Source organism: Hippichthys cyanospilos, chromosome 4 (assembly GCF_059441005.1).
Source record: "Hippichthys cyanospilos isolate Australia breed blue-spotted pipefish chromosome 4, RoL_Hcya_1.0, whole genome shotgun sequence".
Classification (NCBI taxonomy): Eukaryota; Metazoa; Chordata; class Actinopteri; order Syngnathiformes; family Syngnathidae; genus Hippichthys; species Hippichthys cyanospilos.
In genome coordinates, this window is record NC_142372.1 from 23,459,399 (window position 1) to 23,471,816 (window position 12,418).

The 12,418-nt window shown below is 39.8% G+C and overlaps 3 protein-coding genes across 4 annotated transcripts; 2 read left to right on the plus strand and 1 right to left on the minus strand.

Moving 5' to 3' along the window:
* Nucleotides 1-1,052: 1,052 nt before the first annotated feature.
* Nucleotides 1,053-3,657, plus strand: hddc3 (HD domain containing 3). Of its 2 annotated transcripts, none has more exons than XM_088413735.1 (4): nucleotides 1,053-1,262; nucleotides 2,819-2,874; nucleotides 2,969-3,209; nucleotides 3,439-3,657. In XM_088413735.1, exons 1-4 carry the CDS (start codon nucleotides 1,151-1,153, stop codon nucleotides 3,567-3,569), a joined length of 540 nt encoding a protein of 179 aa, XP_088269861.1. In that variant the 5' UTR covers nucleotides 1,053-1,150; the 3' UTR covers nucleotides 3,570-3,657. The 2 variants fall into 2 exon arrangements, with proteins under 2 accessions (XP_088269861.1, XP_088269862.1); XM_088413736.1 differs by having other exon boundaries at nucleotides 2,969-3,205.
* Nucleotides 3,658-3,802: 145 nt separating this feature from the next.
* Nucleotides 3,803-8,335, plus strand: mfap1 (microfibril associated protein 1). Its single transcript, XM_088413734.1, has 8 exons — nucleotides 3,803-4,760; nucleotides 5,138-5,354; nucleotides 5,439-5,577; nucleotides 5,714-5,901; nucleotides 6,046-6,315; nucleotides 6,471-6,630; nucleotides 7,522-7,611; nucleotides 7,752-8,335. The coding sequence occupies exons 1-8, from the start codon at nucleotides 4,679-4,681 to the stop codon at nucleotides 7,929-7,931; spliced, it is 1,326 nt and encodes a 441-aa protein (XP_088269860.1). The 5' UTR covers nucleotides 3,803-4,678; the 3' UTR covers nucleotides 7,932-8,335.
* Nucleotides 8,336-9,876: 1,541 nt separating this feature from the next.
* On the minus strand, nucleotides 9,877-11,966 carry hypk (huntingtin interacting protein K). Its single transcript, XM_088413737.1, has 4 exons — nucleotides 11,776-11,966; nucleotides 11,256-11,311; nucleotides 10,900-10,951; nucleotides 9,877-10,104 (listed from the first exon to the last, which is right to left on the minus strand). The coding sequence occupies exons 1-4, from the start codon at nucleotides 11,935-11,937 to the stop codon at nucleotides 10,009-10,011; spliced, it is 366 nt and encodes a 121-aa protein (XP_088269863.1). The 5' UTR covers nucleotides 11,938-11,966; the 3' UTR covers nucleotides 9,877-10,008.
* Nucleotides 11,967-12,418: the final 452 nt, after the last annotated feature.

The window sequence follows — 12,418 nt, forward strand, 5'->3', positions numbered from 1 at the left end:
CTAACTAACTAACTAACTACTTATGAACTTTATTTGATTCCACCATTTTCACTCAACTGATCTTCTTTTCTCTAAGGGAGAGCCCGGACACCCTGTGGCGGAAACTCATTTCGGCCGCTTGTATCCGGGATCTTGTTCTTTCAGTCACGACCCACAGTTTGTGACCATAGGTGAGGGCAGGAACGTACATCGACCGGTATATAGAGAGCTTTACCCTTCGGTTCAGCTCGGTCATCCGGGAGAGACTCAGTGTCGAGCCGCTGCTCCTCTGCGTTGAGAGGAGCCAGTTGAGGTGGTTCGGGCATCTGGTTAGGATGCTTCCCGGACGCCTCCTTGGCAAGTGATGGCCTACTGGTAGGACCTGGGGACGACCCAGGACATGCCGGAGGGACTATGTCTCTTGGCCTGGGAACACCTGGGGATCCTCCCGCTTGAGATGGATGAAGTGGTCGGGGAGAGGGAAGTCTGGGCTTCCCTGCTGAGGTTGTTGCCCTTGCAACCCGACCCTGGATAAGCGGAAGAAAATGGATGGATGAATGGATGATTTTCATTTCACCACCGCCTTTTGTCATTTAATTTTATATAATGTATATCCGAAATAATAAAGCCCTTATTAAACCAATACTTTTCAAGACACGTATACTTCTCTTCTATAAAAAAATAAACAAAACGTAAGGTACATCATATGGTCATCGTGTTCTCAAAATGCCGTTTTGCAATTTTGTTTCCATTTGTTTCAATGAATGCGCCATGTATTACTTGATTGTATTTTGCTTTAATAATAATAATTTATTCTTCTTATTATTAATAATAATTCATTATTATTATTAAACGTACTGTATACGTAGGACATACTGTAGTTTTTTGTATTTAAACGATTGGGACAAATATATTCGTGTGCAAGTTTCTAGTTATAGGGAGGACGTAAGAGCAAATGAAACGAAATTTGCGTTCGCCCTCACTTTACGCAACCTGTTATTTACCGTGGATGGGCCCAACATGTTTCAACTTGTAGGAACACCTCCTTCTGGTAGGTGTTTCCCACCGGATAGCGAATAAAAACGAACACTTGCATTGCCAGTGCCACAGAAGTGGTGTAAAATTCCAACTAAAATTTTGAAGAGTCCTAAACTTGCTTCAACGAAACGTCATGAATTCAGAGGCCGTGTTGTTGGTTGAGACGGTTAATTTCGCCGCTGAAAAGCATCGACATCAGCGTCGCAAAGACGCAGAGCAAACTCCGTATATTAACCACCCAATTGGTAAGTTGCGCTTTGCTACAAGGTATGGCATAGAGCCATAGGCTAAGTTGCCAAAACAGTTGTGCTTGCTTGCAAGTTGCACAAATTTATTTTAAAAAAAAAAGTTACATTACTTGAGTGATTTCGCAAAGCCCAAGACCAAACTCAATTTCAGGTGAATTATACATTGATCTTCATGCATTGAAGAAAACCAAACATAGATGTATATTTTAAGAACAAAATCATTTTTTACTCAACGTTATATAGCTGGCCTGTAATTTTTACTATTAACTTTCACTGGTCGCCAGATAACACTTTTAAAATGCGTTATTCAAACTCAGTGCCTTTTATTTGAGAGTTGATTTATCATACTACAATAGCTGTTTTGTAAACACCAGTCAATTCAATTAATCTTGCAATATGTGTTCAAGCAAAAGAAGATGACCTTTAACAACTTATTAAATGTGCAATGCCTGGTACTCTTTTGACCAGTTTATGCATTTAATTTTAATCTTGTTACTCATATGTCATGGTTCACCCTTAAAAAGTAAACGTACTGGCTAGAACCATAAAATATTATTTGACTTTTTTTGGTTCCTTTAGGACCCGTTATAAAGGTTTCACTTGTAAAGTTTCCAGAAGGTTCTATTGGGAACCCGTCATCGTCTTTAACAGCTATTCAATGTTGCAAATTTTGCAGATGAGAATTTGCAGATACAATTGTAGATTGTATAGAATTATTGTCACATGTATAGCACTAAACCAAACAGTGAAATTCTTACTCTGTCCACCTCAGCGAACATAAGACGGCAGCCACTGGGGACGCCATCATGCTAAACAAGCCATTACTAAAGTAGTTGATTATGTTATGTGTTGGATAAAATAAAAGCTTTCCTGCAAGATTTAGCTCTTGGATTGAAGCCTTTTGTCAACTACAAGTCCCACAATAAAAAACATACCAACATTTTACATTATGGGAGTGAGGCTAAGCCTCAATAAAGTCATTGAAAGGCTTGTAGACGTCATAAGTTCGGTTACTAGCGCCTCCTAGTGGTTTTGGCATCTCATTACAAAAAATTCTATTGCACCCTGTTCACGACTTGCCATTGAAAGAATTAAAGCAAAAAAAAAAAAAAGAATGGCAGTAAATGAGCCTGAAATGGGCTAAATTTGACATCTGCGGGTGTACCTCTCGACCTCCTGTTTGCAAGCATTTAGAAGGAACGGCATATTGAAACTCACCATGTTTTGACAATCTATGCAGTCTTTTAGCCTCCTAATATTTTTTTTTTATGGTATAATTTTCCTTTGACATCACACATCAAAAACATCTAAACAGCAAAATTTCCCCCAAGGGTTAAACTGCCTATCTGGAGAACTCCCTGACTCCCAGCTTCCCTGCATTTGGGTCTCTAACCTCCATATCTAAAGTATGCTGTTTCGTGATAGGATAAGGCCATGGACATCTTAGCTTCATTGTATTGTATGTTATTATGCAAATTAAGGGGTGGAAATAAATAGATGGATGAAAAATTTCCACAATTACTCTCTGATTTCATTATCTCTTTCTTTTTAAGGAGTAGCAAGGATTCTCAGCCATGAAGCTGGCATCACTGACGTTGTGGTATTGCAGGTATGAATGTTCGTAGTTGATGATCTGATTCGCGCAATTTCTCTTCTGTTGCACCCACTAACCAATTAATTTTCCGATATTTCTTTCCCGGAAGGCTGCAATTCTTCATGACACTTTGGAGGACACAGACACAAAACCTGAAGAGCTGGAGACAAAGTTTGGACAGATTGTTAGTCGCATTGTTGGGGAGGTGACAGATGATAAGAGTTTGCCCAAACAGGAGAGAAAGCGTCTACAGGTGGAACATGCCCCTCATTGTAGCCACCAGGCCAAACTGGTCAAACTGGCAGACAAATTGTACAACCTCAGGGATTTGAACCGCTGCACGCCTGTTGGTAATCCGTCTTCACTCTTCAGCTGTTTGTTTTTCTAAGGCTATTGTGTAATAAATGTAGGATAGATTTGAATTGAATATCCATTCAGTTTGACTAGAGCTCTGTTTTGCGTAGAGTTATATAGAAAGATATATTATGGCACAAAAACATAAATAAAAATTCCTTTAGATACAACATGACCTTCTGTTTTTTTTCTTCGTTTTTGTTTTGTTTGTTTTTTTTTCTCCAGGTTGGACAGCAGAGCGGGTCCAGCAGTATTTTGTGTGGGCCTATGATGTTGTAAAAGGCCTGAAAGGTACCAACTCAGCTCTGGAGGAAAAACTGGAGGAGTTGTTCAGACAGAGAGGAGTGCCACTCTAACGTGGAAGGGAGGTGACAAAGAACCTGTGTGAATTAAGGTTTTGTAAATTATTGTAAATATTAAAGTAGATCCATTTGCTGTACATCATTTGTATGTCATCCATTTCCTCTTGTTCTTTTTGTGGCGCTAAAGTTAAAGCAATTCTTATAAACTATCACCCATCCACCGTGCCACCAACTCTCAACACAAATATATATTAAAAAGGAGAAAGTGACTAAAATAATGAAGGCAGGTTAAAGGAGGAGGGTGGGTTTGTATTATTGCTAGAGAGCCACTGGTCAACTGCAGTACTTTTAAGTGTGTATCTAACATTTTATTAAAAGGGGCATATTGAATGGTGCATCATTGGTACAGTTTTGCCTTAAATTAGGGTAAAACAGGAAAACAAAAATGTTGACTTGAAAGCTTGGCTGAAAAGGACGTTGAAAATATTTGAACAAGAATAGTTAATGGGTAGCACGACTGCATGAAAAATTTGTTTTATAAAGGCATCAGTAATGTTTGTATATATACATTGTAAAGCACTTTGTTGCAGCCAAAGTCAAATGGATAAATGCACTTTATTGTGTAAATGTAATCTTTCAAGTCATTCAACTTCCTTGATGTAATCAAGGTCATTCTGTTTGACCATGCACCGTGTAACATTCAGCCTTTAACTGAGGTTAAACCTGCCTCTACTGACGTAATAATTTAGACCAAGATTATTATTATTTGACTCAAAACTAGAACTTGTCCGAAACTACTTAAAGCCATCGCAAAGAAAGCTAATCTATTAAATGCGAATTATTCTAGACCTAGGCTAAATCCCTGTACCGGAGAAACTGGTCTGATAATTTCATTAAGCGAATGTAACTGTAGAAATTCGAGCACGGCAAAAAAGACGACGACAAAAGTTTATCTTGTTGGGTCATGTAAAACAGGAAGAGGAAACAACAGGCAAAAAAGGAGCAATAGCAGAAGAAGAAACAGGCGAAGAAGACTCAGGCTCCGCCCACTCCGCGCATCCGTATTACGTGCTTCCCAATGTTCAATATTTGAAGTACTGGCACGTTCTTGTTTCTAGTGAAATATTACATTCATCTGAATTTGGTTTGTCCGCCAGGCAGCCATGTCGACCCACGATTCAAGCAACATGAAGCTTCCACCTATACAGTCCACGGCTGGAGCCGTGCCGGTCCGGAATGAGAAAGGTTAGGTCTAAATAGCTAGCTAGCGTACTAGCAACGTAAGCTAATGCTAACGCCAAGCCAAGGAAACTCTTGGTTCGACCTGATAACAAATTTTCTTTGCACTCCTTGGATATTGACTCGTAATAAACAATTCAAAAATAATCAATAGTTATTACGTTGTTCAATACAATCCAATAATTTATCTGTTCACATTTGATTGACATTAAGGCGTACATCTTTAGTTTAGATTGTACTTTTATAGTGGTGCATAAATCCTTTTTGCATAGAGTCACTGTGCTGGTATTTTATTTATTTATTTATTCATTATTTAAATCAGCGGACAGCCGAAACAATGTGGTTGGAAAACATTTTTAACTCAATTGGGTGTCTTTTTCCAGGTGAGCTCTCAATGGAGAAGGTGAAGGTGAAGAGATACGTGTCGGGCAAACGTCCAGACTATGCACCCATGGAGTCATCAGATGAAGAAGAGGAGGATTTCCAATTTGTCAAAAAGGGAAAGGAAATGGAGCCTGAGATGGAACAGGAGGAAGAAGATGTCTCTGACCCACGTCTGAAGCGTTTGCTCAACCGTGTCTCTGAGGACGTTGAGGAGAGGTATCACGGGTCTTCTGGATTCTGAGCTCCTCAGAATGTCGGATTTTAGATGAAAATTTGACCTCTCTGTTCGTTTGTGCTCAGGCTCGCCAGACATAGACAGATCGTAGAGCCTGAAGTGGTTGCTGAAAGTAGCGAAGACTCTGATGAGGGGACGTGGCATCCACAACGTGAGGAGAGCAGCGAGGATGAAGAAGAGGAAGAAGAAGAAGTTGATGACGAGGTTTGCATCTAAGTTGAACTTTGTACAATTACAAGCTTCCTTGAAATTTTGGTACCTTTGTTTGAACGGCTCAGTTGAAACTAAAAACACATTTTTACAATGGCGCAGCTAAATGCTCAACATATTCTTTGTGAAGGAAATTGAAAGGCGCCGATCATTGATGCGGCAACGGGCTTTGGAACGTAAGACTGAAGAGATGGAGATCCTGGAGGTGGAGGAGGAAGGCAAATCTGGGGAAGAATCAGAGTCCGAGTCTGAGTATGAAGAATATACAGATAGTGAAGATGAAGCCGAGCCCAGACTCAAACCAGTCTTCATCCGCAAGTAAGAGCTTCTTCTCTAATGTCACAACTTAGTGCCACATTTTTTACCGTGGGAACCTTTTTGTTCACTAAAGAAAATCCCAGCCTACTCAAGCCAAAAATGTCATGTCAGCTCACTGATGCCCTGAATGTGTTTGCATCCCAGAAAAGACAGAGTGACAGTGGCAGAGCGAGAAGCGGAGCAGCAAAGGCAAAGAGAACTGGAGGCCGAAGCCAAGAGGCAGCAGGAGGAGCGCCGCCGCTACACTCTGAAGATAGTTGAAGAGGAGGCCAAGAAGGAGTTTGAGGAGAATCGCCGCTCCTTGGCTGCTCTGGAAGCCCTCGACACAGACGGCGAGAACGAGGAGGAGGAGTACGAAGCCTGGAAAGTTCGTGAACTGAAACGAATTAAGAAGGACAGAGAAGATCGAGAAGCGTGAGTAGAAGTTGACATTTTTACTGAGAAAAATGTTGCAACGGTGTCTTTAAGTGAAAGATATTGTTACAATTCCAACGTGTTTTAACTTTGAAACAATGTTTCAATAATAGTGATACATTTCTGTTCCATTTATAAATTGTTTGTTTTGGCAGGATGGAGAAAGAAAAGGCAGAAATTGACAGATTCCGCAATATGAAAGATGAGGAGCGTAGGGCTGAGCTCCGCAACAACGGCAAAATCATCACCAACAAAGCATCCAAAGGCAAATACAAGTTTCTTCAGAAGTACTACCATAGAGGAGCCTTTTTCTTGGTGAGTTTCTACACACATTTGTGTCATGCTAGTCACTTTAATGTTTATGTGGCATATAGTTTATTTGCTTACATGTTGTGGGCCACATAAATGTTTGACTTTTGGACTAAATTGGCACGTAATATATAGTAACAATACTCAAAGACATACATTCTCATCACGCTATGAGAAATTTGTTCTATTAATGGTACTTCATCTTAATCTCATCGCAATGTGCAAACTTCATGCTTGCTTGGCGACACACTGCCTCTAAGAGCCCAATGCGCACATAGCAGGATCAGCCATCGTTTATTTTTATGTTTTATAGTACAGTGGTCCCCCGCCATACGAAATTAATCTGTTCTGGAGTTGGGCTCGTAAGGCGAAATCGACGTATGGCAGGCAATAGAAACCTGTGCTAATTAGCTAATGTGTGCACAACCCCAGGTAAACACATCAAAATTGTATCTGCATATTACAAATTAGTAACACAATAATATAGTAAGTACAGTTTATATAAAAATATACTATATATAATATAATATACATGTATATACGGTGACTTAACAGTGCATCATAGTAACGCCGACCAATGACAGACCAGCATCTCAGTGACGCTGACCTATAGCAGACCAGCATTTTAGTGACGTATGCAGTGACGCATATCTTGATGTATGAGCGTGGTCATACGTGGGATGAATAAACATGCGTTTATTTTGGCGGCAGAATAAATACTAAGTTTTGAAATAAATGACATTTATTTGGTTAGTCATGTTTGTATATCAAATTAATTGTCGTCACGGTGAAACAAAAATGCTCATGCTCTATAAATGACAATTATTTGCAAAGGACAACCCTTTGTCTCGAGGAAATTGTACTAGTTTATACAAGTAAATGTGATTTGTGTTGCAGGACGAGGAGGACGAAGTGTACAAGAGAGACTTCAGTGCACCCACTCTGGAGGATCACTTCAACAAAACCATCCTGCCCAAAGTCATGCAGGTCAGTGGCAACATATACTTCACCAATCTGGTTGGGACATCTGGGGGCGGGGGATTTTTATTCCTGGTCCTCTAGGGCTCGGAACACAAGCGCCCGCTTTACTCTCCTCTGACACAATTTTCATCTTTTGTCCCAATAAGGTTAAAAACTTTGGTCGGTCCGGACGTACCAAGTATACTCACCTGGTGGATCAGGACACTACATCGTTTGACTCTGCGTGGGCTCAGGAAAGCGCTCAGAACAACAAGTTCTTCAAGCAGAAGGCAGCAGGCGTAAGAGATGTGTTTGACAGACCCACAGTAAAAAGGAAGAAGACATAAAATTTGTGTGCAGGAGTGCACTTCAGCCATCTTTGTTTGGACTACGTTTTGTAAAAGACAACATTCTTTTTGGATTGTTCAATCCATCTTAAAAGACTGAAAACATTAAGATGTGCTTGAACACATGTGAGCTTAGTTTTCCCTGTATTTTGTCTAATAACCATGTTTAGCCCCAGATGAAATACAAAACTGTCAATCTCGTTTAGGGCATCAATAACAACATGCTAATTACACAAGAGCTCTTTGAGAGCTAGTGTGTCAATTAGTCAAAATGTACAGTCATTTTGTACATATTCACTATTGTATGACTTGGTATCACAGACTTGCTTGTTTTTTCATTGTGCTTCCGTGTTTGTAAAAGGGTTATTTGTACATTACAAATAAAACTTGTATTTTTTGATTAACCCCCGCGGGAAGTTTTGACCCAATTAGGCTTTTTGATGTGTGATATCAAAGGATAAGCATGGGAAAAAAAAACTGAGGCTAAAATACTGCTTAGATTGTCAAAACATGCTGAGTTTCAATATGCCGACCCTTCCAAATGCTTGCAAACGAGAGTGTACACCCTATAGGTGTCAAATTTAGCCCATGTCAGGGTCATTTTCTGCCATTCAAAATTGGAAATATTGTCAATTTTGGACATAATGAAAACCCAATGTTTTATCATGCATTTCCCCTGATTTTTTTTGCCAATGTTGCCGGACATTACATCCCCCCAGCCATTCCGTTTCCCGTGTCCAACCTGTTGCGGCACAGCCAGAATCAGCAGCCCCAAGTCGGCTTTCAATTTGCTTTTTACTGAGGACATGATCAATCTTATTGTTGAGATGACAAATTTACAAGGAAACCGTACGAGGACTGGGTGGATGGCGATGACCACGCAAGTGATGCAGACCTATTTAGGGCTTTTGATCCTGTCTGGATTATATAAATCAAGACATGAGACAACGAGCAGCCTGTGGAACAAGAAAACAGGTCGCACATTTTTTGCAGAGGCATTAGGGCATACCTGATTTGGGCTAATAAATAGGATGTTGCGATTTGATGACGAGCTATGGAGGCCACAGTGACATCATGAAACAGATGTGGCCTATTCTGGAACTGGAGGACATTGAACACTTCTGACCCGCTTGTTCAATCTTGGCAGGGAGGTCTGTATTGATTCATTTAATTCACGGGCTGCTGCTCCTTCCGGCAGTGCATGCCCTCAAAGCAGGCCAGAAATGGCCTTAAAATCTGGGCATTGTGCGATGTCAACACCGCATATGCCTGGAAACTTGATGTCTACACAGGCAAGCCACCTGGGAGACGGCGGGAGAAAAACCTGGCCAGTGTTAGGGTTGTGTGATTCTCTTGAGGGTCACACCCTCACAACTGATCTTTTTTTTTTACATCATTCACCCTGGTTGATGAACTAAAAAAAAAAAATGTCCTTGGTTGGAACACTGCTTTCGTGCTCTTGACTAAAATCAACCCGGATTGGAAATCACGAAAGCTGTAAAAGCGGAGACTTTTCTTTGAAGAACTTGGTATGGCACTTATTGAGCCAAAAATGTTGCACAGAGGGCCACTAAAGACCCAAGGCTTGCAGGCTGCAGAGGCCACCGGGACCTTCACCACAGAGAAAGCAGTGTGGACTTTGTGACAGCCCAATGAGAGCGTCCAATGTCTGCTCGAAATGCGGCATATCAGTATGCCAAAAGCACGTGAGGCCTATTTGCAGTAATTGTTAGAAAGAAAAAAAAAAGTTGTTTATTGTTCATGTTGTGTTGTACTTTAGCTTATAGCTATAGTACATTGTCCATAGAGTGTATCAAAAATAAATAAAAACATTAAAACTATATATGTATGGATAGGTCTGATGCCTGAGGCCAGGCTAGCAAAAAACCCAGACACCCAGGCGTTAAGTCAAGGGTACAGCATAAATCTAAACAATCACACGACATTAAGTTCTTCAAAATACTTTATTGTTACCCCCCCCAACCCAAAGATGACACCACAACACGTTTAAGTTCAACACAAATGAAATTGGCCCGAATAAAACTGGTGAAAGAGTCCTGTGTTTGCATGCGGGTGTTCAGCTGGTCAGGGCCACGAGAGCTTCCACCACGTTGCCCATGTGTTCCCTCAGACTGCGCTCAGCTGCGAACCTCGAAATCTCCATCTCTGACATCTGTCACGATATGAACATCACCACATGTACCACTTCAGTGTCAAGGAAAGACAAACCATTTGGAAATTAACAGCACCTGTTCAAGAATAACTTTTACTTATTTTTTTTGCTCTTTATTTCAGACCCAAGTACTGAAATTTAACGTGAATTATTTATTCTTATACCCACAAGGTTAAAAACCACAAGTTGACAACCATATTTTTTCAGTAAAAGACATTTAAATGGAGGTGTCCACCAAATTCCTGAAGTAGTTTGGAGAAACCTTCAACCAAATGCTTCTCAATTATGTTTTAAGCCCCCAAGGAGGAAGAAAATATTTTCCACCAACTCTCCACGCACGACCATAAATAGTATAATTTGGCAATAAAATTCCTATAACCACACATCTGAATAACATTGTAATCTTATATTGAAAACTTAACACAAAAATAGAATAAAAAATATTAACTTTATAAACTTTTTTTTGGTCTTTTTGTTGCATCCCTTTTAACTATTTTCCATGACATTAAGTCAATGTAAAAATTCATGTAAAAAATGGGTTTTTTTGAACTGAAAAAAAAGGATCATTAAATGTTAACATGGAACAGTTAAGGGATTCTCATTTCATAATCATGTTGCAAACTTGCGGCACCTGTCTGCAGCGTTAATACTTCTTGGGTACACTCTGACAATTGGCGTACCACTGCCACCTCCTGTGGTGGATGTGCAATTACATGACACTTTAATTTGTATTTGATACTTTGAACTTAAAACGTGAGTAGGCATCTGGAATTCCAGAGTTTATAACAAACTTACAATTAATTCCACGTCCTCTTTCTTGATAGTGACTTTGGCCAGTTCTTTTTCTCTGAAAGAAAGAAGGCAATCAAATCACCTTGCGTTTTCACTGCCAGCTTCCCTTCTACTCAGGAAGAAAAAAAACAGCCACATTTTCATAAGTGTATAATGTGATTACCAGTGTACAATACAAGTATGATGCAACACTGCCATCTGATTCTAAGTGTATATATAATATGTGTGTGTGTGTGTCTGTCTGTCTGTCTGTCTGTCTGTCTGTTTGTATGAAAACGAATGTTCATATTTATAATGTGTTTGATTCCTAAATTAATGCAATAGAAGTGAGAAACTTTCTATTTCCCCCCAGACCTTACCTTTCTTGTTTGGCTTTCTGTTCCCGTGACCTTCTATCTCCAATTACTGACATGGCCTAGAGAGGAACAAAATAAATAAATAAAACTTAAATATTAGATCAGCATAATTGTGCAGAACAGATATAATATTTGACACTGGACAAAAACACGACCCAGTTCTCAAATGAGTTGGCTGACGATTTGAAATGTTTATCATAATGACTAATAATAATTAATGTCTATAGTGTCAAAAATACAGCAGGTTTTTCGAATACGTGCACCCAACTGTATTTTGATCCGTTTTAAGATAATGCAGTATATGGTTGTAAGCTACAATTTTGTTCCGGACGGCTGACACCTAACTAATGATGCTAATTTATTTTGTTCAAAGTATATGAAGCGTTTATTCCACAGAGTTGGCAATACTACTGTATTAAGAACAATTCTATAGTAAAATGTAACGCCATTTCTCATAAATGGCCAAAGCACCGGGACAATACAGTCAGAAGCGACCGCATGCTCATGCAGCAGGTTCTCTTACCGTTAGAAGATCGGAAGTGGATATTTCTTTTTCTTCCGCATAGTCAGTGACCCTCTCCAAATCTGCGGCACCGCTGTCATGCTTACGGGGCTTTTCTGCTGGCTTCCCAGTGCAGTTTTCGTCGGCTTCCAGATCCAAATCGACATCTCCCTCGGCCGCCATGTTCGCAAAGAGGGTGGCTGGGAACTTAAAAACTCTTCTTCGTTTTCTGGCAAACTAGCAGCTAGTTGATGCATTAGTTCACTCTAGAGGTAGTATATGCTATTGCATCTTTTTGAGTCACTTTTTTGAGTCATGAACTGCACGGGGGCGTCACTTAATAAAATAATCACAGAATTGAAATTCAAGATAAAAATGAAATTACATATTTCATATACAACGATGATTCTGGTCGTCTATTCTAATTAGTTTAAGTGAAGTCTGTCCAATATATTTTTTCATGGCATGGATGTCCTGGTTATCTAGAATGTCTGATTGTTTGTATATATCTGTGTTACTGTTTAAAATAAAATAAAAATAAAATAAACGGGGCATCAATAGACCTAATGGGGGCACAACTGAGGTACAACGTATTCATGGGAGCGCTCAAAGTGTCTGAAAAAAAACATTCAGCACATATTTATTGTACAAATAGTTCTGTAAA